General features: G+C 45.0%; 1 protein-coding gene across 1 annotated transcript in view; it reads right to left on the minus strand.

Moving 5' to 3' along the window:
- Nucleotides 1-1533: 1533 nt before the first annotated feature.
- Nucleotides 1534-20979, minus strand: part of INTS4 (integrator complex subunit 4) — a 337269-nt gene continuing 317823 nt past the window's right edge. The window contains exon 23 of the mRNA XM_069203922.1: nucleotides 1534-2219. Coding sequence (XP_069060023.1) covers nucleotides 2026-2219 — 194 coding nt within the window. The 3' untranslated portion in view covers nucleotides 1534-2025. The remainder of the gene's footprint in view (nucleotides 2220-20979) is intronic.

A 20979-nucleotide genomic window follows, 5' to 3' on the forward strand; every position in this document is an offset into this window, starting at 1 on the left:
TTGAGAACATGGTTGTTGTTCAATAATAAAATTAATCCTCAAAAATACAACTTGCCTAATAATTCTGCACTCCCTGTATGCACCAGATGATAGATTATGTGGCAAATGCTGCAAAACTATATTTATGCAAAAATCATCGCAGCCGCACAATTGCATAATTCCAGTGGCTCTGACTATAAGGCAAAGGCAATCCAGCAGTGTCTAGTACAGGAGTGGTAACCTCGGTACATCCTCCAATAGAAATTCCTATGTGTAGACAACAGCACAATGGTAATGCATGTAAAATGTATGCTTCATGGTAATGTACAGGTTACACGTAGGTATGTCTGGCAAAATACTGCTTGACCTCTTTCTTGTACTTGGTATCCCTTAGTGTTACAATTTGGTACAACACCATACTTTAATAGGACTGCCTTTGTTTTTTGGGAGTTCCTCCCCAGACATGTCCTATATGCAGAACTTAACAGGTTGGCGCTGCACAAGGGGTCAACTTGTGTAATAGCTTTTGTGCACAAAAGTTCATCATTGCTGCTTCTTGCATAACTTTGCACCATGCAAAAGCCACTGAAAACTTTTAATGTGTCATGTTATTATACAGTGCTCAGAAATAGCACCAACTGGCAGTAAAACATCACTGTTACTGCAGTGTGTTGAGGCGAATAAGTAAATGAAAATCTGTAAAGTAAGTTAAGAATGTCAAATATTTTACTCCTTGTGTAAGTGAACTGCCTGCTCAACAGTGAATGTAATTAATCTGCTTTATTACCAAAACTAAAGCCTACGAAGGCATGATTTTGACGGATCTGTTTTTGTTTTCACATTCTTATATCATAATATATTATAATTGGTTTTGTGTAGCTTTGACCTAAATTATCTCAGGGCATGGAGACACTTCTGCTACAAAAAATATGAACTTTTTAAGCTTGCTCCATGAAACAAGTCAGTTGTGAGAAGGAGCTATAACTGTTCCGAAATAGCAATATAGTAAATTCATACCTGGGGATTGCTGGGAAACTGTTCCGAGGAAGTTGTCATTCAATTTTTTTTTTATTCCAGAGTCTGCAGCATTCTTCTTCTCTTAAACCCAAGCGGCCAAAAAGGTTTTTCTTCTCCATTCTGTTTGATAAAAGAATTCTGTATGCTACTAAACTTTATTGGACTACCAAAGAAAATCCACAGTTTATACCTACTTGTTTTTCCACCGGTGACCCAGTTAAAGCGATGACAACCCAAAATATCTTAAACACATTACAAATCAAAAATCTAAAATATATTTATGGAGTCAGGCACCAGCAAATGGTGTAGCTGTGAGAGGACAGTTTCCACTATGGCCCTTTGCGAAAAAAACATATTTTGCCCATCGAACCTAGAACATAATGCATGGCATTATGAAAATCCATTTGTGTTAACAAACATCACCACCAGCACCTTTTCCATTTGTTATTTTTCTAGTGTTGTGTATTCCAGATTTGTTATGAATAAACATACTAACACTGTAAACGATGCCATACAAATAAGGAAGTACAAAACTCGTTGTCCATTCAGTGTGGGTGTAGAAAAATAGTATTTAAACAATATTCAGGAAAAAATAATTTACAATACAGTTGAGTTATGAAAACATCTTCCACAATGGATTATCACAAGCTGTGCCAAATAAACCTCTAGTATGCCAAAGAGCACATGTTGTTCTAGATATGGAGATGCTTTGAAGTTGGAAGTGTGAAGGCATTTCATTGCCCAACCTAAAACAGCAAAGGGATTGGAAGCTAAAAGACAAGTTCTTCAACATTTCAGAGTTTTTCTTTGTTAAAAAAAAAAAAAAAAGTCTAATTTGAGAAAGGCTTTTGAGAAAAGAGCACCTTAATGATACGTTGGAGAGACAGGCTTAGCTGGTCTTCAAAAGCTCTAGTCTTCTCTACACTGCCTCTCCCATGACTGGGAGTCTCAGCCTGAGGTCCTTGTGGAGCCCAATAACATCTACTTTCTTCAGTTATGGAATCCGTAGCTGTGTCCATGTTGGAAGCTTCATCGCCTTGCAGGTTTAGGCATTATGAACACTTTGACAGGCTTGCTGAAAGGTATTGTTCCTTCGATGCAGCTGTCGGGCTGTGGCAGGACCTCCGTGCTCTCATTCCATGCTGACTTTGAAACTTTGTTCGATGCTTTGCTTCGACTAGAGCTGTAGGCTAACAGTAGTCTCACTTCTATCTGGCAAGGCTCTGCAGAAAAGGAAATAATTTAAATTAAAGATAGGTCTCATGAAGCCACTCGATACTTAATGAAGCATGTGTAAACAAAAGGTCAGCCATAAAGATGGAATAATGAATCAGTCCCCTACCTGGACGTGGGCGAAATTCACAAAATTTACTTTGAAGAAATTAAGTGAAATGCCCAAAGAATTACATGCTAGGCAAAATACTGGTCCGGCATTTTGTGCTATTTTAGTGCACAATTCATGCGTGCGTCCACAATAGCACTAAATCACACTTGACGCAAACAACATTCATTTGCATTCTGTTCGTTTCCATTGTTCCCATGCTCCTGGAATAGGATTTTTATGCAAAACAAAATCTCAATTACACCAAGAGGCATAAATTCAGGCATTTTGCGTAACACAACAAAGCATACATTTCATGAGATTATGCCATGTAAACACCCGGGATACATACGATTCGTCTTGATATGTGCTGCTACTACTTCCCATAACGATCTGGGAGTTATTCATCTTCCCACAGACAGCCATATTACCACTGAGAACAGTTCACAAGAGTGAGCCTTGTAATGGTTCCCCTTAGTCCTTCAAAACCCATGAGATGCCACAACTGAGTTAAAGGACACTGGAGCATGATCTGCACAACAAAATAAGAGTTTCCAGGAGTCCGTATGCATCGGCAGTCACCACTTTAGATGGACAAGGCACCTCATTGCAACTCAGTCCTATCCTCTCTCTGACCACGTAATGTAGATGGAGAAGGGGGGTGGCAGGAGGGTGGTCCAAGGAAAAGAATGAACTAAGGAGTGCGAGCGCACAAGGCACCCAACAAGAACTGGCATCACTCCCTCCAGACCCAGTGAAAGATGATATCAACCTCCAGAAGGCCACAGGAGCCTAAACCTGTGATGTCGTCCACTGAAAAGGGCTTAGGAATGGAACGGGCTACACAGCTGCATTACAGATGCCACTCAACAGACATATCACCAGAAAGCTATCAAAGCTGCCTCCACCATGACAGCAAGAACATGGATGAGAGATTGCTGCATTGGTATGCAAGTCATCAACCAGTGAGCAAGATATGCCAAGGGTGGCTACTTATCGGGAAGACTGCCAAGAAGTATAATAGAGTGTAAAAAGGTTAACACAGGGCAGAAGGCTTTTTCCATCTGTGCACCCTGGACCTGGGCCTATACCCTCGTATCCATCAGGACTGGTCCAACACTGCTCGAATTCAGGAAAGGGCTGACGACTCACCTCTTTAGAGAAGACATCACAATGTCCACAACTTCGCTACCTTTCCTGTCACTGGTTGACGTTATGCTCATCTTTGACTCTCTGCAGTGATTCGCTGCCGTTTGGCTAGGTTCGGGCCGTATAAGTCTCATATTCATATACAAGCAAAACTTAACCAAAAGGGATCTGAACTCAAGGTAAGATCTGAGAGCCATTTGGGTGTGTAGTGACAGGGCGAACGTCAGTCAGTTGTAGCGATCTTCATTTTTGTTCCGAATTTCTGGTCCTCTCTTTGCCCAGTTGTCTTGAAACAACCCCCCCCCCTAGCCGATTTTACGTGCTTTAAATGGTTTTTCCCTAACAAAGTACTGAGGCCTCCCAAAGAGGAGGTCTGCTACAGACCCTTGTACGGGACTATGGGTAGAGTGACAGTGGCTGACACTAACTGATATTATTGGGATCAAGCCTTTGTAGCTGCATCCAGAGAATGAAAACAAGTTATTCCTTGATGACTTGGGTTCTTCACTTTTCCCAGACAGTGTGCCGTGTTACCCGCTGTGCTCTAGCACACAGTCAGGGCTGTAGCACAATAGAGTGGTTGTCTCCACAAGGGCACAGCCAGTCCAGCTTCCTCCATCCTTCGAGCAGCCCCTCGGACCTGCACCTCGGAGACCCTGCTCGAGTATCATCCTTGTGTGGTTTCTAGGCAAGAACACAAATCTGCTCCAGGATCTGCCAAGCAACCGCACATGGAGAGACCCATTTTCAGACAAATTCTGTGCACCCCTGCTCTGTCGGTGACCTGCCTGAATTCAAGTCTGGATTGAGTCTCTCAGTAAAGTAGTAGTCATAAAGCTGCCTACTGGAATTCCAAATGGGTTGCAAAAATAGGAGAAAAAATGTATACATATAGTTACCCGGTAGCCACCTGTTTGTACCATGTAGTGCTGAAGATTCACATGCTTATAATACTCAGGCCATCTAGCATTTGGCTTGGACACTTGCAAGATGTTTCTCTACAAAGAAGTTTCTCCAGTCGCAAGATGTCATGTGCCTCCTTCTCAGTGTGCACTGCACAGGGCCACTGATTCCAGGTCAGACTGTTTTCCACACAGTGGGATGAGGCTGGATGGGGTGTGAGTGTTAAAGCTCAATGAAGATTAAATACAGTGGGTATGAAATGATTTGCTACCTGCACAGGAATTCCGGGAGGAGGGTGTGTGCAAGTAAATAGACAGCACTACACATGATAAACAGATGCCTACAGGATAAGTAGTATTTTCCGTTCGTACCATGTGTGGCTGTAGATGAACACGTCACTTACCGTTGGTAATGCTTTTTATTTTTTTTTATAATAGAAAGACTATCTAGCCACAGATGCCTCACCTTTTCAATATTCCACAGGCATCAGACTGGACCCATACAATTTTCAGCAGTACTTACGTTTGTGAGTAAGTGGTGCTGTGCAGCTCAGCACTGACGCTGTTCCGCTCTTGAAATGACATGCAGATCCTACTTCGGTGCCACTCTTGGGCACTGTCAGCTGCTTTACACCTAGATGTAGAGCCCCCAAAGCAAACAGGAAGGCAAATTCCTAGACTTAGAATCCTATTAATGGATAGAGTCCAATGCTCAGAACAGGGAGTCTGTGAGGAATCTGCAGCTAGATAGGGTCGCTATCTGAAAGATCTTAATCGAAGGTAAGTAACTTGTTCTTCTGCACAGCCTTGCCTTTTGTTCGCTCCAGAGATTCTCACAAAGAACTGATTTTCCACTGAGTGTTCTTTGGTATGATTTATGTAAAAGCTCAGCACTTTCTTGGGGTCCAAGCAATGGAGTCTCTCTTTCTCCAGAGACGGGTGAGGTGGAGCATAGAATGCCAGCAAGGTGATGTTCTGACCACCATGGAACGGCATCACACCTTTAATCAAGAAAGATACCTGGTATTTGTAATACCAGCTTGTCTGGGAAAACATGGTGTACGGCGGGTTGGCACAAAGCTTAAAGCTCACTCACACACATGCCGATGTAATGGTGATGATGAACCCTGTCTTGAGGGTGGGAAGCCACAAGGGGCAACTGTAAAGCGGCTCAAAGGGAGTACCCATGAGGAATGTAATGACCAATCCAAGTTCCCACTGTGGCATGACAATGCCAGAGGGAGGTAACAAGCGTTGCAATCTTTTAAAAACTTTTTTTTTTTTTTAAAACACATAACAGGAGACTTGAAAAAAATGAGGGCTGGTGTGGCAACTGTGAAAAGGCCAAAAGAGCCAAAGGGTACAATCTAACTGTGCCCAGAGCAAAGCCTTCCAGACAAGGGACAAAACAAACACCAAACATCGGGATACTTTAGTCTGGAGGGGGTCTATTTGCCGTGTTCTGCACAAAGTCACAAATTTGTCTCAATGACAGGTGTACAAACTTTTTGGCTGTGCGGTCTGGCTGCCAAAATGACATCGACTACCTCTTGAAGAAGGCTGAATGTGATCAGCTGTCAACTATGAAAGTGGAGATTGTGAAGGCCCGAGTACATGACATGGCCCTGCTGGTGTGACAGCAGGTCTTCCCAGAGGGGCAGCCTGATCGGAGGATAGATGCTCAAGCCCAGGAGTTCTGGATACCATACTCTATGTGCCCAATCCGGAGGCACTGGTTTAACTTTATTCTGGTCAGTCCTCATATTCTTCAGAACACGAGGCATGAATGGTATTGGACCATTGAGGCAGAATGAGTCTCCAAGATAGAGATGCCTTGAAAACTTTAACATGCAGAAGTGCATTCTCTTTTCATGACAGTTGCAAACTGAGATCTTGCGGCACCTCTGGGTGTAATTGCCACTCGTGATCCGCTAGGCATTGACAGCTGAGCTTGTCCACTGTGGCATTCAATGATCATGCCATGTGGTTCACCACTAGGAAAATTCCCTGGAGGTTCACCCATTTCCAGATGCACAGAGCCTCCTGGCACAGGGTCTACAATCCCACCCTGCCCTGTTTGTTGCAGTAGCACATGGCGGTGGTGTTGTCCGCCAGCACCTGAACCAACCTCCCTTTGATGGATGGAATGAAGGAAGGAAGGCTTTTAACACCAAGCAGATGGCCCTCGACTACAGAAGGTCCATATGGAGCCGGGACTCCACCGGAGACCAGAGGTCTCTGATCTTCACCTCTACTAGTCAATGGTTTCCTTGCCTTTGCATGGCAGAGCTGAATGGTTTCAGCAATCCATCTTCCAATTGTGGCTTTGGTTGCTGGAAAGCCTTTCCTGAAGTTTCCATATGAGACAAATAACTGGCTTGATTTGCAAAATTGTTGTGTTCTATGTAAATAGAACTTAATGCACCTTCTAACATCTAAAGTGTGAAGCGTCTGCTCAGCAGTCGATTGGGGATTTGAAAAAAATATTTTTAGAATGATGGGTTCGTTTAAATGGAAATCCAATGGATCTTAGGTATAAACTTAGGGTTCATTCTAAGGAGTATACTGTCCTTCGTGAACTGCATTAAGGGCTCTTTAATGGTAAAGGCTTGTATCTCACCCAGTCTTCTAGCAGATGTTCGTGCTTACAACAATGCAGTTTTCCCTGTAAGATATTTGAGGCCTGCTTTGTGTATAAATTCAAATGGGTCCCTCATTAGCTGGCTTAAGACAATATTAAGATGCCATGTAGGAGGAGGTTTTCTTACTGGGGGGGAAAACTTTGAAGAGGCCTGTAAGGAAATGCCTCCTTGGCATGGTTGCCCCCTGACTTTTTGCCTTTGCTGATGCTATGTTTACAATTGAAAGTGTGCTGAGGCCTGCTAACCAGGCCCCAGCACCAGTGTTCTTTCCCTAACCTGTACTTTTGTATCCACAATTGGCAGACCCTGGCATCCAGATAAGTCCCTTGTAACTGGTACTTCTAGTACCAAGGGCCCTGATGCCAAGGAAGGTCTCTAAGGGCTGCAGCATGTCTTATGCCACCCTGGAGACCTCTCACTCAGCACAGACACCCTGCTTGCCAGCTTGTGTGTGCTAGTGAGGACAAAACGAGTAAGTCGACATGGCACTCCCCTCAGGGTGCCATGCCAGCCTCTCACTGCCTATGCAGTATAGGTAAGACACCCCTCTAGCAGGCCTTACAGCCCTAAGGCAGGGTGCACTATACCATAGGTGAGGGTACCAGTGCATGAGCATGGTACCCCTACAGTGTCTAAACAAAACCTTAGACATTGTAAGTGCAGGGTAGCCATAAGAGTATATGGTCTGGGAGTTTGTCAAACACGAACTCCACAGCACCATAATGGCTACACTGAAAACTGGGAAGTTTGGTATCAAACTTCTCAGCACAATAAATGCACACTGATGCCAGTGTACATTTTATTGTAAAATACACCCCAGAGGGCACCTTAGAGGTGCCCCCTGAAACTTAACCGACTATCTGTGTAGGCTGACTAGTTTTAGCAGCCTGCCACAAACCGAGACATGTTACTGGCCCCATGGGGAGAGTGCCTTTGTCACTCTGAGGCCAGTAACAAAGCCTGCACTGGGTGGAGATGCTAACACCTCCCCCAGGCAGGAATTGTCACACCTGGCGGTGAGCCTCAAAGGCTCACCTCCTTTGTGCCAACCCAGCAGGACACTCCAGCTAGTGGAGTTGCCCGCCCCCTCCGGCCAGGCCCCACTTTTGGCGGCAAGGCCGGAGAAAATAATGAGAAAAACAAGGAGGAGTCACTGGCCAGTCAGGACAGCCCCTAAGGTGTCCTGAGCTGAGGTGACTCTGACTTTTAGAAATCCTCCATCTTGCAGATGGAGGATTCCCCCAATAGGGTTAGGATTGTGACCCCCTCCCCTTGGGAGGAGGCACAAAGAGGGTGTACCCACCCTCAGGGCTAGTAGCCATTGGCTACTAACCCCCCAGACCTAAACACGCCCTTAAATTTAGTATTTAAGGGCTACCCTGAACCCTAGAAAATTAGATTCCTGCAACTACAAGAAGAAGGACTGCCCAGCTGAAAACCCCTGCAGCGGAAGACCAGAAGACGACAACTGCCTTGGCTCCAGAAACTCACCGGCCTGTCTCCTGCCTTCCAAAGATCCTGCTCCAGCGACGCCTTCCAAAGGGACCAGCGACCTCGACATCCTCTGAGGACTGCCCCTGCTTCGAAAAGACAAGAAACTCCCGAGGACAGCGGACCTGCTCCAAGAAAAGCTGCAACTTTGTTTCCAGCAGCTTTAAAGAACCCTGCAAGCTCCCCGCAAGAAGCGTGAGACTTGCAACACTGCACCCGGCGACCCAGACTCGGCTGGTGGCGATCCAACACCTCAGGAGGGACCCCAGGACTACTCTAAGACTGTGAGTACCAAAACCTGTCCCCCCTGAGCCCCCACAGCGCCGCCTGCAGAGGGAATCCCGAGGCTTCCCCTGACCGCGACTCTTTGAATCCTAAGTCCCGACGCCTGGGAGAGACCCTGCACCCGCAGCCCCCAGGACCTGAAGGGCCGGACTTTCACTGGAGAAGTGACCCCCAGGAGTCCCTCTCCCTTGCCCAAGTGGAGGTTTCCCCGAGGAACCCCCCCCTTGCCTGCCTGCAGCGCTGAAGAGATCCCGAGATCTCTCATAGACTAACATTGCGAACCCGACGCTTGTTCCTACACTGCACCCGCCCGCCCCCGCGCCGCTGAGGGTGAAATTTCTGTGTGGGCTTGTGTCCCCCCCGGTGCCCTACAAAACCCCCCTGGTCTGCCCTCCGAAGACGCGGGTACTTACCTGCAAGCAGACCGGAACCGGGGCACCCCCTTCTCTCCATTCTAGCCTATGTGTTTTGGGCACCACTTTGAACTCTGCATCTGACCGGCCCTGAGCTGCTGGTGTGGTGACTTTGGGGTTGCTCTGAACCCCCAACGGTGGGCTACCTTGGACCAAGAACTAAGCCCTGTAAGTGTCTTACTTACCTGGTTAATCTAACAAATACTTACCTCCCCTAGGAACTGTGAAAATTGCACTAAGTGTCCACTTTTAAAACAGCTATTTGTGAATAACTCGAAAAGTATACATGCAATTTTGATGATTTGAAGTTCCTAAAGTACTTACCTGCAATACCTTTCGAATGAGATATTACATGTAGAATTTGAACCTGTGGTTCTTAAAATAAACTAAGAAAAGATATTTTTCTATATAAAAACCTATTGGCCGGATTTGTCTCTGAGTGTGTGTACCTCATTTATTGTCTATGTGTATGTACAACAAATGCTTAACACTACTCCTTGGATAAGCCTACTGCTCGACCACACTACCACAAAATAGAGCATTAGTATTATCTCTTTTTGCCACTATCTTACCTCTAAGGGGAACCCTTGGACTCTGTGCATGCTATTCCTTACTTTGAAATAGCACATACAGAGCCAACTTCCTACAAGGCCTTTTATAAATTGCTTGATAACTCTCGACGACCATAGGGAGAGTGTTTTGTCCTCTCGTCTAAATCGAGATATTGCTGTCAAGTGAACTCTTATGAATGAATGTGAGAGTCCTGATTTTGCTAGTTGCAAAAGATATGGTAAAATTTGTTCAGGATTGGAAGAAAATGGGTGCAAGTTTCTTTGGTACCACCAAATACAAAAACGTTTCCATTTTAGCGGATATGATTTATTGGTAGACTATGCTCTAGCCTGGGCTAGAATCGCTCTGCAATCAGGTTGAATGTCTAGCTCTTTAAATTCATGGTGTTCAGGAGCCAAGTCGCTAAATGTAGATGCTTTGGATTGGGATGCCAGATCTGGCTTTTGTTCATTGTTAGCATTTCCCGACCTCTGCAGTAACTGTATGTGCGGCTTTTCCGATAGCAGCAGAAGTTCTGTGTACCAGAAGTGCCGGGCCATTTAGGAGCTATGAGGATGATCCTGCATGGTTATCTCTTCATTTTGCGAATTATCCGTGGGCTTAGAGGAATCGGGGGAAAAGTGTAGGCAAATATTTTCGCCCATCTTAACGAAAATGCATTTCCCCATGACCCTTTTTGGTGATGCCAACTTGCATAGTACTGTTGTTCGTGGTGGCGAAGAGGTCTACTTTTGGCATGCCCCATCAGATGACTATGTTCTGCAATGTTTGCTGGTCTAACTCCCAATCGTGGCAGGTTGAAGTCTATCTGCTCAGAGTGTCTGCCAGCACATTTGATGCTCCTGGCAAATGTTCTGCTCGCAAAGATATTTTGTTCTGTATTTCCCAGTTCCAGATTTCCTGCGCTTGATGCGACAAGGCTTCTGACCTTGTTCCCCACTGCTTGTTTAGGTAGTGCATGCATGTAGTGCTGTCAGTTCTGATGAGCGTGGATGATTTTTCGATTCTGGGAAGGAACGAAAGGTGCGCAAGAGCTATGGCTTTGAGTTCAACATAGTTGATGTGCATTTTCTTGTTGAGATTGGTCCATGTCCTACTGATGGAAAGATCTTGCAAATGCGCGTCCCAGCCTTGTAGTGACGCATCTGTCGTTATTACGTAATCGGTCACTGGGGACAGAAAAGTTAGTCCCTATGCCAAATTATTTTTCTGCATCCACCACTGCATAAAGGATCTCATTACGTGGGTTATTTATATGGTGTCGCCGAAGGAGCTTTGAGATCGTTTCCACTGCTTGTCTAGCTCCTCTTGCAGTAGCCTCATGTGAAGTCTGCAGATTGGAATTAAAGGAATGCAAGAAGATAGCATTCCTAGGAACGATTTGTATACCCAAACTGAAACTGACTTTCTTTTGATTAGATTGCGAGGTAATTGTTGTATTCTTATCTGTCTGTCCAAAGATGTCATTGCTTTGTCTGTGTTGGTGTTGATAACTACACCTAGGAATGCAATTTTTGTTTTTTGATTGAGAGAGGACTTCTGAAGATTTGCTGCGAGACCCAAGGTTTCGAACAATTCGAGACACATGTTTGTGTGGTCTGTTGGTTTGTTTGCAATGAAGGAGCTTTGATCAACCAATCAACCAATCAACGTGCTGCTACTGGGGCTAGCATCTTTGTAAATATTCGAGGGGCTGATTTTAAACAGAAGGAGAGCACTTTGCACTGAAAATCAGCACCGGCTACCTGGAATTGTAGGTATTTTCTATGATTTAGATGAATGGGTATGTGGAAATACGCATTTTTGAGGTCTATATATGTCATATGGTCACCGTGGTTTAGAAGTTATAGAATGTCCTGTAAGGTGACCATCTGAAACTATAGTTTTTTGAGATATTTGTTTAGTTTGCGAAGGTCTAATATCGGACGCCGACCGCCTGATTTTTTCCTGGTGAGAAAGAAACAGGAATAAACCCCCATTTCCTTTTGAGGAGATGGTACTCTTTCTATTGCTCCTTTTGATATCATGAGGAAAATTTCCTTTAGCAGCTGCTTTAGACATGGGGGGGGTGGACCCTTGGGTGGGTGATTTGGCGTTTTTTAAATAAATTCGAGGGTGTGTCCTCGAGATATGACATCTAGGACCCATTTGTCCGTTGTTATAGTAGCCCATTGGTGGAAAAATTGGGACACGCGACCTCCTAATTTGTGTATTAACTGGAAATGTAAGGTAGCCTGCACAGATTTTAGGTCATTGCATCCCTGATAAGTCTCTACTTCTGGTGGGTTGTTTTCCTCTGGTTGGCCGCTTATAGGCTGCTGTAGGCGGTTCTCTATACTGCTGAGTGTATTGAGAACGGTACTGTCCTCGGAAGGGTTGATGTTGCGGTCTATGAGGTTGAAAACCTCCACGAAAGGTAAAAGTACTCCTGCCTCTGGCTCCTCTAAAGGCTTGCCTTTTCGACTGCAACGCACCCAATGATCTTGCTGTGTCAGTATCAATCTTAATAGCCTGCAATGCGTCACTTATGTGTTTTACAAATAGTGATTCGTCATCATAAGGCATGTCCAAACTTTTACTCTCTACTTCAGGCCTATAGGATGTGGCCTTTAGCCAGGCTGGACTTCTGAGCACAGCGGCTCCTGCTAGCTACCGAAAACGTGCTGCGGAGATGTCAATCGCGCAGTCTATGATTTCTGCAGATGCCTTCTGATCCTCAAGAAGAATTTTTCTGGCTTCTTCTCTAGGCTCCTCTGGAAGGAGAATTTTGTATTGTGACATATCCAACCACATTTGCCTGTGGAACCTTCTCGGAATCGCAAGAGAATTAGCTGAACGAACTGTCAGCCCTGCCATACTCGAGAATCGTTTTCCAATAGAATCGAGTCGGCGTCCATCTCGATCAGGTGGTGTTGTAATGGGTGCTGATGGGTTTTTGGAATGCCTCTGGGCAGCTTGACTTACCACAGAGTCTGGCTTTGGATGTCCTAATAAACATGCTGGTGCATTGTCTGGAACTTTATATTTCTTATCCAGTCTTGGCCTGACTGCTGCAATGGTGAATGGATTCTTCATAGTATTGAATACCCTCTTGTCAGATGAAATCTATTATGGGTATTGCTTTCACTGACTTCTCTATGGGTTCCTTAAACTCGTACAAAAAACAATCTGTTTGTTTAGAGGTTAGAGGTAACTGAAACCTTTTCGCTGCATTCTCCAATTATACTATGAAAACCACCAGTGCTGTCTGATGGAGCGTCAACTGGAGGCGGCTGTGGTGGTGGCTGTTTGATGTAGTTGTCTCATTCTGAAGACATGGAGGCTTGATCCCTTATTTCCTCTTCTTCTTCCTGTTCGTCCTGCAATGTATGTTGATCGTCTGATGGTGGATCCGCTGGTGGCATTGTAGACTGTGGAATCCCTGAAAAGGACAGTGAAGAAGGGTGAGTAGGTGGCATTTGCATAGGTGATCCTGCTGGTGTTTGAAGCTGCGATGGAGGTGCAGATTGGGCAGGTTCGGGAAAGCGTTTATAGTAATCCTGCAGCATTGCTTGCAGGCTAAAAATCAAGTCCTGAGGCATCTGGACTATTTAATCCTGTATTGGTGTGCTAGGCTAGTAGGTCTGTTGTACGTTCTCAGTGAGGTAAACGTTAGAATGATAGTACTGGTCACCATCCTGTTCATCATCCTGGCACTTAACCCGCAGTTCGGATGGGCTGTGTGCTACTCAAAAAGGTCCTTCATCCTCTGACTCATCGTCAAATAAATGATGCAGTGGAAATGGCGTGACTTTACTTGGGGAGGTGTGCTCTGGACATAACAGTTGGTCTGCAGGGGACAGGCAAGTTACAGGCATCAAGGTTGTTGAAGGCAACGTGGTTGTTGGAGGTAACTTCGTCGACGGTGACAACAATAGTATTGTCGACTATGGTGTTGTAGATGGTGGCTTCGTCAACGATGAGGTCGTTGACTGTGGTTTCGTCACTGAAGATGATCTCTTGGTAACCCTCATCGACGGTGGTATTGTCGACGGCAAGGACCTCACTGCTGTTGTACCGCTCGTCGACGGTAGTACCATACTCTCTTTAGTTGACGGAGGTCTCGTAATCCTGCAAGATACAATGGTCGTGGACGACAATGGAGAAGAGAACATCATCATAGGCGATGTCGCCGTTGTGAAAGTCGGTGTTATGGTCGTAGATGTCGTCGACGACATTGTCAACGAGACTGTCGTTGAAGGAATTTTTGAAGTTTTTTTTATCAGGAATTATTTTTGCTGTAGGAGGAAGCGATGTCGACATTTTTCTGACAGAACTTTCTCTAGTAGCCGTTGGTGAAGGCTCAGAAGAAACTTTTGAAGAAGATTTCTTATGTGGCACCATCTCTTTTCCATGAGATTTTTTAATAGCTTTTTTTGTGGGGCCCTGAAGGCTCCGCTTCCAAAGATCGATCTCTCTCAGGGGATTTCTCAGTTTGCACAGTCTCATCAGTCTCTTCCCCAGAGAATGTATGTTCTTTTGATTTATGTTTTTGTAACCACAAGAGGAGCCTTCCTTCTCTGTCTTTTAGCGTTTTCTGTGAGAAGGTTCTACAGATTTTGCAGTCCACAACCTTATGCTCTTGATAGAGACAATAAATACACTCACTGTGAGGCTCGTCTGAGTAAAGTCTCTTTTTGCCACAGGTGTTACATGGCTTAAAAAGGTCTTTCCTTGGAGATCTTGACATGGTGGGAATGTCCCAGGCTGTAATAAAATATACGTTTTTAAAGATGACCTAAGAAGTATTCAGATGAAGTAACCCCTGAAGAGAAAACTGAGCCGAGCTCAGGGAGACTCCCATCACCTGACGTGTGGTATAAAATCTGAGGAACTGGAGCCTCTGTGGTGAGGGTTCTAGAGGGTGCTGTCGCCTGATTGGTCAATGTATAGCTTTGGTCCTTTTTTAAGAAAAGACACAGAAGGGCTATTAAATTGAGCTTTGCTTTCCTTTTAAAGCCTATTATTATAATGTACACTACTTATTATGATACCGAGGACTCCCACTTCGACAATGGGGAATGATTCAAGCATGTGAATCTATGAAAGATTCAACACTGGAGGATGGGCGTATGCTCAACTTTGAATAGGATTTTTTTTTTTTTACTGAAATTCAGTGAATAATCCAAACGTTAAAGTGACTTAGGTATGGTAAAATTTAGGTGCTGAATTAAGAAAAAAAACTAATGTTTCAAACCCCAAAACAATGAAAACAAGCAGATATAGTTTACTGAGCTACCTGCAACTTGCACCCCTTCCATACATGATATCACTCATTACATGTTAAATTGCATCATTGATTGCATCTTAAATGACGTAACTAATGAGATGATCCAGTCATTAGGACAGTGTCCTCTAAGGTTTGTAGTCTTGGAGTAATTCAATACGCTACACCTTTGATGTGATAATGGACATAATCTTTGATTTCATGCTGGAAACATAGTACATCTGTCAAGCCACTCACATTTGGTGGCAGTTACCCTATTTTTTCTGGTGTTCACTCACCTGACAAAATGCCTTTCATATATCTTAGTGGGGTAATCCCCCTTTTTAGGAGTCACTAGGTAGTACATCTTAAGGTGGGCTTAGACCCCCCCCAGCCCCCTTTGCTTAACGCTGGTTGGCTCAATTGTCACTTGGATTTGTTTGCTTTTTATTTCTTAGTGTGTGCGGGCTTTTCTTGTGTTTGTGCCTCCACTGGATCACAGATGCACTACTGTGTCCTTACACTGCTTAGTTTAATAGGTGCTACTTTTTTCTTTTTGTTTATGCACATATTTTCCAGCTGTCTCCCTCACATACTTTCCCCATTATGCCATACTCCTATTGTTCTTTCCCTCGTTGTGTGCTTCTCCCTTACCCCCTCTGTGATGCACTCACCCTTGTCTGCTTCTCCCTCAGCTGCTTTTTTTGCCCATGTATTCCTCCCTAAGCTCCTTCTTGTCCCTTTGCCGACACCCTCCCTCTCTCCATTTGTTTCTATCCCTGTGCCCTCCGTGTTGCTTCCTCACTCTTTGCTTCTGAGGATTTATATCTGTAACTCTGCATAGTATCTCTTCAATTATCCCTGCAAACTCTGGGAGGGGACCCGCAAGTGTTCTCTTCTGATTAAAACAGTTCCCGTCTGTTGGAGGAATGAAAATGTCACTTACCCAGTGTACATCTGTTCGTGGCATCAGTCGCTGTAGATTCGCATGTTTTGCAATAGCTCGCCATCTGGTATTGGGCCGGAGTGTTACAAGTTGTTTTTCTTCGAAGAAGTCTTTCGAGTCACAGGACCGAGTGACTCCTCCTTTTGTGTCCATTGCGCATGGGCGTCGACTCTATCCTCGATTGTTTTTCCCCGCAGAGGGTGAGGTAGGAGTTGTATTGTAGTAATAGTGCCCATGCAATGGAGTGACTAAGTATGTACCTATTTAAGGTATACAAATAGTTGAAGGTAACTTCCGAACTGCTACAGGCTCCCGGGGAGGCGGGTGGGCACATGCGAATCTACAGCGACTGATGCCACGAACAGATGTACACTGGGTAAGTGACATTTTCAGTTCGATGGCATCTGTCGCTGTAGATACGCATGTTTTGCATAGACTAGTAAGCAGTTATCTCCCCAAAAGCGGTGGCTCAGCCTGTAGGAGTGGAAGTAGTCTGAAACAATGTTCTTAATACGGCTTGCCCTACTGTGGCTTGTTGTGCGGATACCACGTCTACACAGTAGTGCTTGGTGAATGTGTGAGGCGTAGACCATGTGGCTGCCTTACATATTTCTTGCATTGGGATGTTTCCTAGAAAGGCCATGGTAGCACCTTTCTTTCTAGTTGAGTGTGCCCTTGGTGTAATGGGCAGCTGTCGTTTAGCTTTAAGGTAGCAGATTTGGATGCATTTAACTATCCATCTGGCTATACCTTGTTTTGATATTGGGTTTCCTGCATGAGGTTTTTGGAATGCAATAAATAGTTGTTTAGTCTTTCTGATGTTTTTAGTTCTGTCAATGTAATACATTAATGCTCTTTTGACATCTAATGTATGTAGTGCCCTCTCAGCTACGGAATCTGGCTGTGGGAAGAACACTGGAAGTTCCACTGTTTGATTTAGATGGAACGGTGAAATAACCTTTGGTAAAAATTTAGGATTAGTCCTTAGGACGACCTTATTCTTGTGTAGTTGTGTAAAAGGTTCTTGTATTGTAAACACCTGAATCTCGCTTACTCTTCTTAGGGAAGTAATGGCGATGAGGAATGCAACCTTCCAGGTTAGGAACTGTATTTCGCAGGAGTGCATGGGTTCAAAAGGTGGACCCATAAGTCTAGTTAGGACAACATTTAGGTTCCATGAAGGAACAGGTGGTGTTCTTGGTGGAATAATTCTTTTAAGGCCCTCCATGAATGCTTTAATGACTGGTATCCTATATAGGGAAGTTGAATAGGTAGTCTGCAGGTATGCAGATATTTCTGCAAGGTGTATTTTAATGGAAGAGAAAGCTAGGTTAGATATTTGTAAGTGAAGCAAGTAACCCACTACATCTTTTGGAGTTGCGTGTAATGGTTGGATTTGATTAATATGGCAGTAGCAAACAAACCTCTTCCATTTACTTGCATAGCAGTGCCTGGTGGATGGCCTTCTGGCTTGCTTTATGACTTCCATACACTCTTGTGTAAGTTGTAAGTGTCCGAATTCTAGGATTTCAGGAGCCAGATTGCTAGATTCAGCGATGCTGGATCTGGGTGCCTGATCTGTTGGTTGTGTTGTGTTAACAGATCCGGTCTGTTGGGCAGTTTGATGTGTGGTACTACTGATAGGTCTAGCAGCGTTGTGTACCAGGGTTGCCTTGCCCAAGTTGGTGCTATTAATATGAGTTTGTTTTGACTGAGTTTGTTTACCAGATAAGGAAGGAGAGGGAGAGGAGGAAAAGCGTAGGCAAATATCCCTGACCAGTTCATCCATAGGGCATTGCCCTGGGACTGCTTGTGTGGGTATCTGGATGCGAAGTTTTGGCATTTTGCGTTCTCTTTTGTCGCAAACAAGTCTATCTGAGGTGTTCCCCAGAGCTTGAAGTAAGTGTTCAGAGTTTGGGGGTGAATTTCCCATTCGTGGACCTGTTGGTGATCTCGAGAGAGATTGTCTGCGAGTTGATTCTGAATCCCTGGGATAAACTGTGCTATTAGGCGAATTTGGTTGTGAATTGCCCAATGTCATATTTTTTGTGCCAACAGGCTCAACTGCGTTGAGTGTGTCCCCCCTTGCTTGTTTAGATAATACATTGTTGTCAGTTTTGATGAGAATGTATTTGTGAACTATTATTGGTTGGAAAGCCTTTAGTGCTTGAAAAACTGCTAGCAGTTCTAGGTGATTTATATGCAGTCTTGTTTGATGTACGTTCCATTGTCCTTGTATGCTGTGTTGACCGAGGTGTGCTCCCCACCCTGTCATGGAAGCATCTGTTGTTATTACGTATTGAGGCACTGGGTCTTGGAAAGGCCGCCCTTTGTTTAAATTTATATTGTCCCACCATAGAAGCGAGAGGTAAGTTTGGCGGTCTATTAACACCAGATCTAGAAGGTGACCCTGTGCTTGTGACCATTGTGATGCTAGGCACTGTTGTAAGGGCCTCATGTGCAGTCTTGCGTTCGGGACAATGGCTATGCATGAAGACATCATGCCTAGGAGTTGTAATATCATCTTTGCTTGTATCTTTTGTGTTGGATACATGCGTTGTATGATGTTGTTGAAGTTTTGAATTCTTTGTGGACTTGGAGTGGCTACTCCTTTTGTTGTGTTTATTATGGCTCCTAGGTACTGTTGTACCTTGCACGGCAGGATGTTTGATTTTGCGAAGTTGACGCTGAACCCTAGTTTGTAGAGGGTTTGTATGATTTGATTTGTATGGTGTGAGCACTTTGCTAACGAATGGGTCTTGATTAGCCAGTCGTCTAGATACGGGAATACATGTATTTGCTGCCTTCTGATGTGTGCAGCGACTACTGCTAGACATTTTGTAAAGACTCTTGGTGCTGTTGTTAAACTGAAAGGCAATACTTTGAATTGGTAATGTATTCCTTTGAATACAAACCTTAGGTATTTCCTGTGCGATGGATGTATCGGTATATGGAAATACGCGTCTTTGAGGTCTAAGGTTGTCATGTAGTCGTGTAGTTTCAGCAATGGTAACACTTCTTGTAGTGTGACCATGTGAAAGTGGTCTGATTTGATGTATGTGTTTACTATTCTGAGGTCTAGGATTGGTCTTAGCGTCTTGTCCTTTTTTGGTATTAAGAAGTACAGTGAATAAACTCCTATGTTTATTTGTGTGTTTGGTACTAATTCGATTGCATTCTTTTGCAATAGTGCTTGAACTTCTGTCTCCAGGAGCTGGGAATGATGTTGAGATAAATTCTGTGCTCTTGGTGGTATGTTTGGAGGGAATTGTAGAAATTCTATGCAATAACCATGTTGGATAATTGCTAGAACCCAAGTGTCTGTAGTGATTTCCTGCCATGCCTTGTAATAATGACCTATTCTTCCCCCCACTGGTGTTGTGTGGAGGGGAGGAGTGACATGTGAGTCACTGCTTAGTTGTAGGGGTTTTGGGGCTTTGAAATTTTCCCCTATTCCTAGGGAATTGCCCTCCTCTGTATTGGCCCAGAAAGCCTCCCCTGTACTGTCCCTGGTAACTGGACGGTGTTGCCTGTGAGGTGCTGGCTTGTGTGGCCTGACCCCGAAACCCCCCTCTAAAGGGTGTTTTGCGGAAGGTGCCGTAGTTTCCTCTGCTCTGCGGGGAGTAGAGTGCGCCCATTGCTTTAGCAGTGTACGTGTCCTTTTTAAGTTTTTCTATCGCCGTGTCCACTTCTGGACCGAACAGTTCTTTTTCATTGAAAGGCATATTGAGAACTGCCTGCTGTATCTCTGGTTTAAACCCAGACGTTCGTAGCCATGCGTGCCTTCTGATGGTCACAGATGTATTAATTGTCCTTGCAGCTGTGTCTGCTGCGTCCATGGAGGAGCGTATCTGGTTGTTTGAAATGTTTTGACCTTCTTCAACCACTTGCTTTGCCCTCTTTTGTAGGTCTTTGGGTAGATGTTCAATGAGGTGTTGCATCTCATCCCAATGGGCTCTGTCATAGCGCGCAAGTAGTGCTTGAGAGTTCGCGATGCGCCACTGGTTTGCCGCCTGTGCTGCGACTCTCTTTCCAGCTGCATCGAACTTGCGGCTTTCCTTATCTGGGGGTGGTGCATCCCCAGATGTGTGGGAGTTGGCTCTTTTCCTAGCTGCTCCTACAACGACAGAATCTGGTGGCAGCTGTGCAGTGATGAAAACAGGGTCTGTAGGGGGCGCCTTATACTTTTTTTCCACTCTTGGTGTGATTGCCCTACTTTTGACCGGCTCCTTAAAAATTTCTTTTGCGTGCCGGAGCATACCAGGGAGCATAGGCAGGCTTTGGTAGGAGCTGTGGGTGGAGGAGAGGGTGTTGAATAAAAAGTCATCCTCGACCTGTTCTGAGTGGAGGCTTACATTGTGAAATTGTGCTGCTCTAGCCACCACTTGAGAATACGCAGTGCTGTCCTCTGGTGGAGATGGCTTCGTAGGGTATGCCTCCGGGCTGTTATCTGACACTGGGGCGTCGTATAAGTCCCATGCGTCCTGATCCTGGTCACCCTGGCTCATGGTGGTGTGAGCTGGGGAATGTGATGGAGTTTGCGCTGGTGATACGTGAATTACAGGTGGAGGAGAGGGTGGTGGAGTAACCTTCTTCACCACCTTTGTTTGTGGTGTTTGTTCAGTCTGGAACTCCAGTCTTCTCTTTCTTCTAATAGGGGGAAGGGTGCTTATTTTCCCTGTTCCCTCCTGTATGAAAATACGCTTTTGCGTATGGTCTACATAGGTTGATTGCAGCTCTTCCTCAAACCTATGCTTTTGCATTTGGGAGGTTAGTGATTGCTCCTCTGTATAAGAGCCTGAAACTGGGTCGGTTGCAGGTTGTTTTGGCACCGAAACCCTGTCTGCATGTTTTTTCGGCTCCGAGCTGACTTTTCTCTTTTTTGGGGCCGAAACCTCTCGGCGTCGATCTTCGTCGGTGCCGCTGTCTCGGCGTCGAGCCGTGTCTACACCGCTATCTCGGTGTCGATGCTTGTCTCCAGCACTTTCTCGGTCCCGAGAAGGCTGCGTGCCGGTG

This window comes from Pleurodeles waltl, chromosome 8 (genome assembly GCF_031143425.1).
Source record: "Pleurodeles waltl isolate 20211129_DDA chromosome 8, aPleWal1.hap1.20221129, whole genome shotgun sequence".
Taxonomy (NCBI): Eukaryota; Metazoa; Chordata; class Amphibia; order Caudata; family Salamandridae; genus Pleurodeles; species Pleurodeles waltl.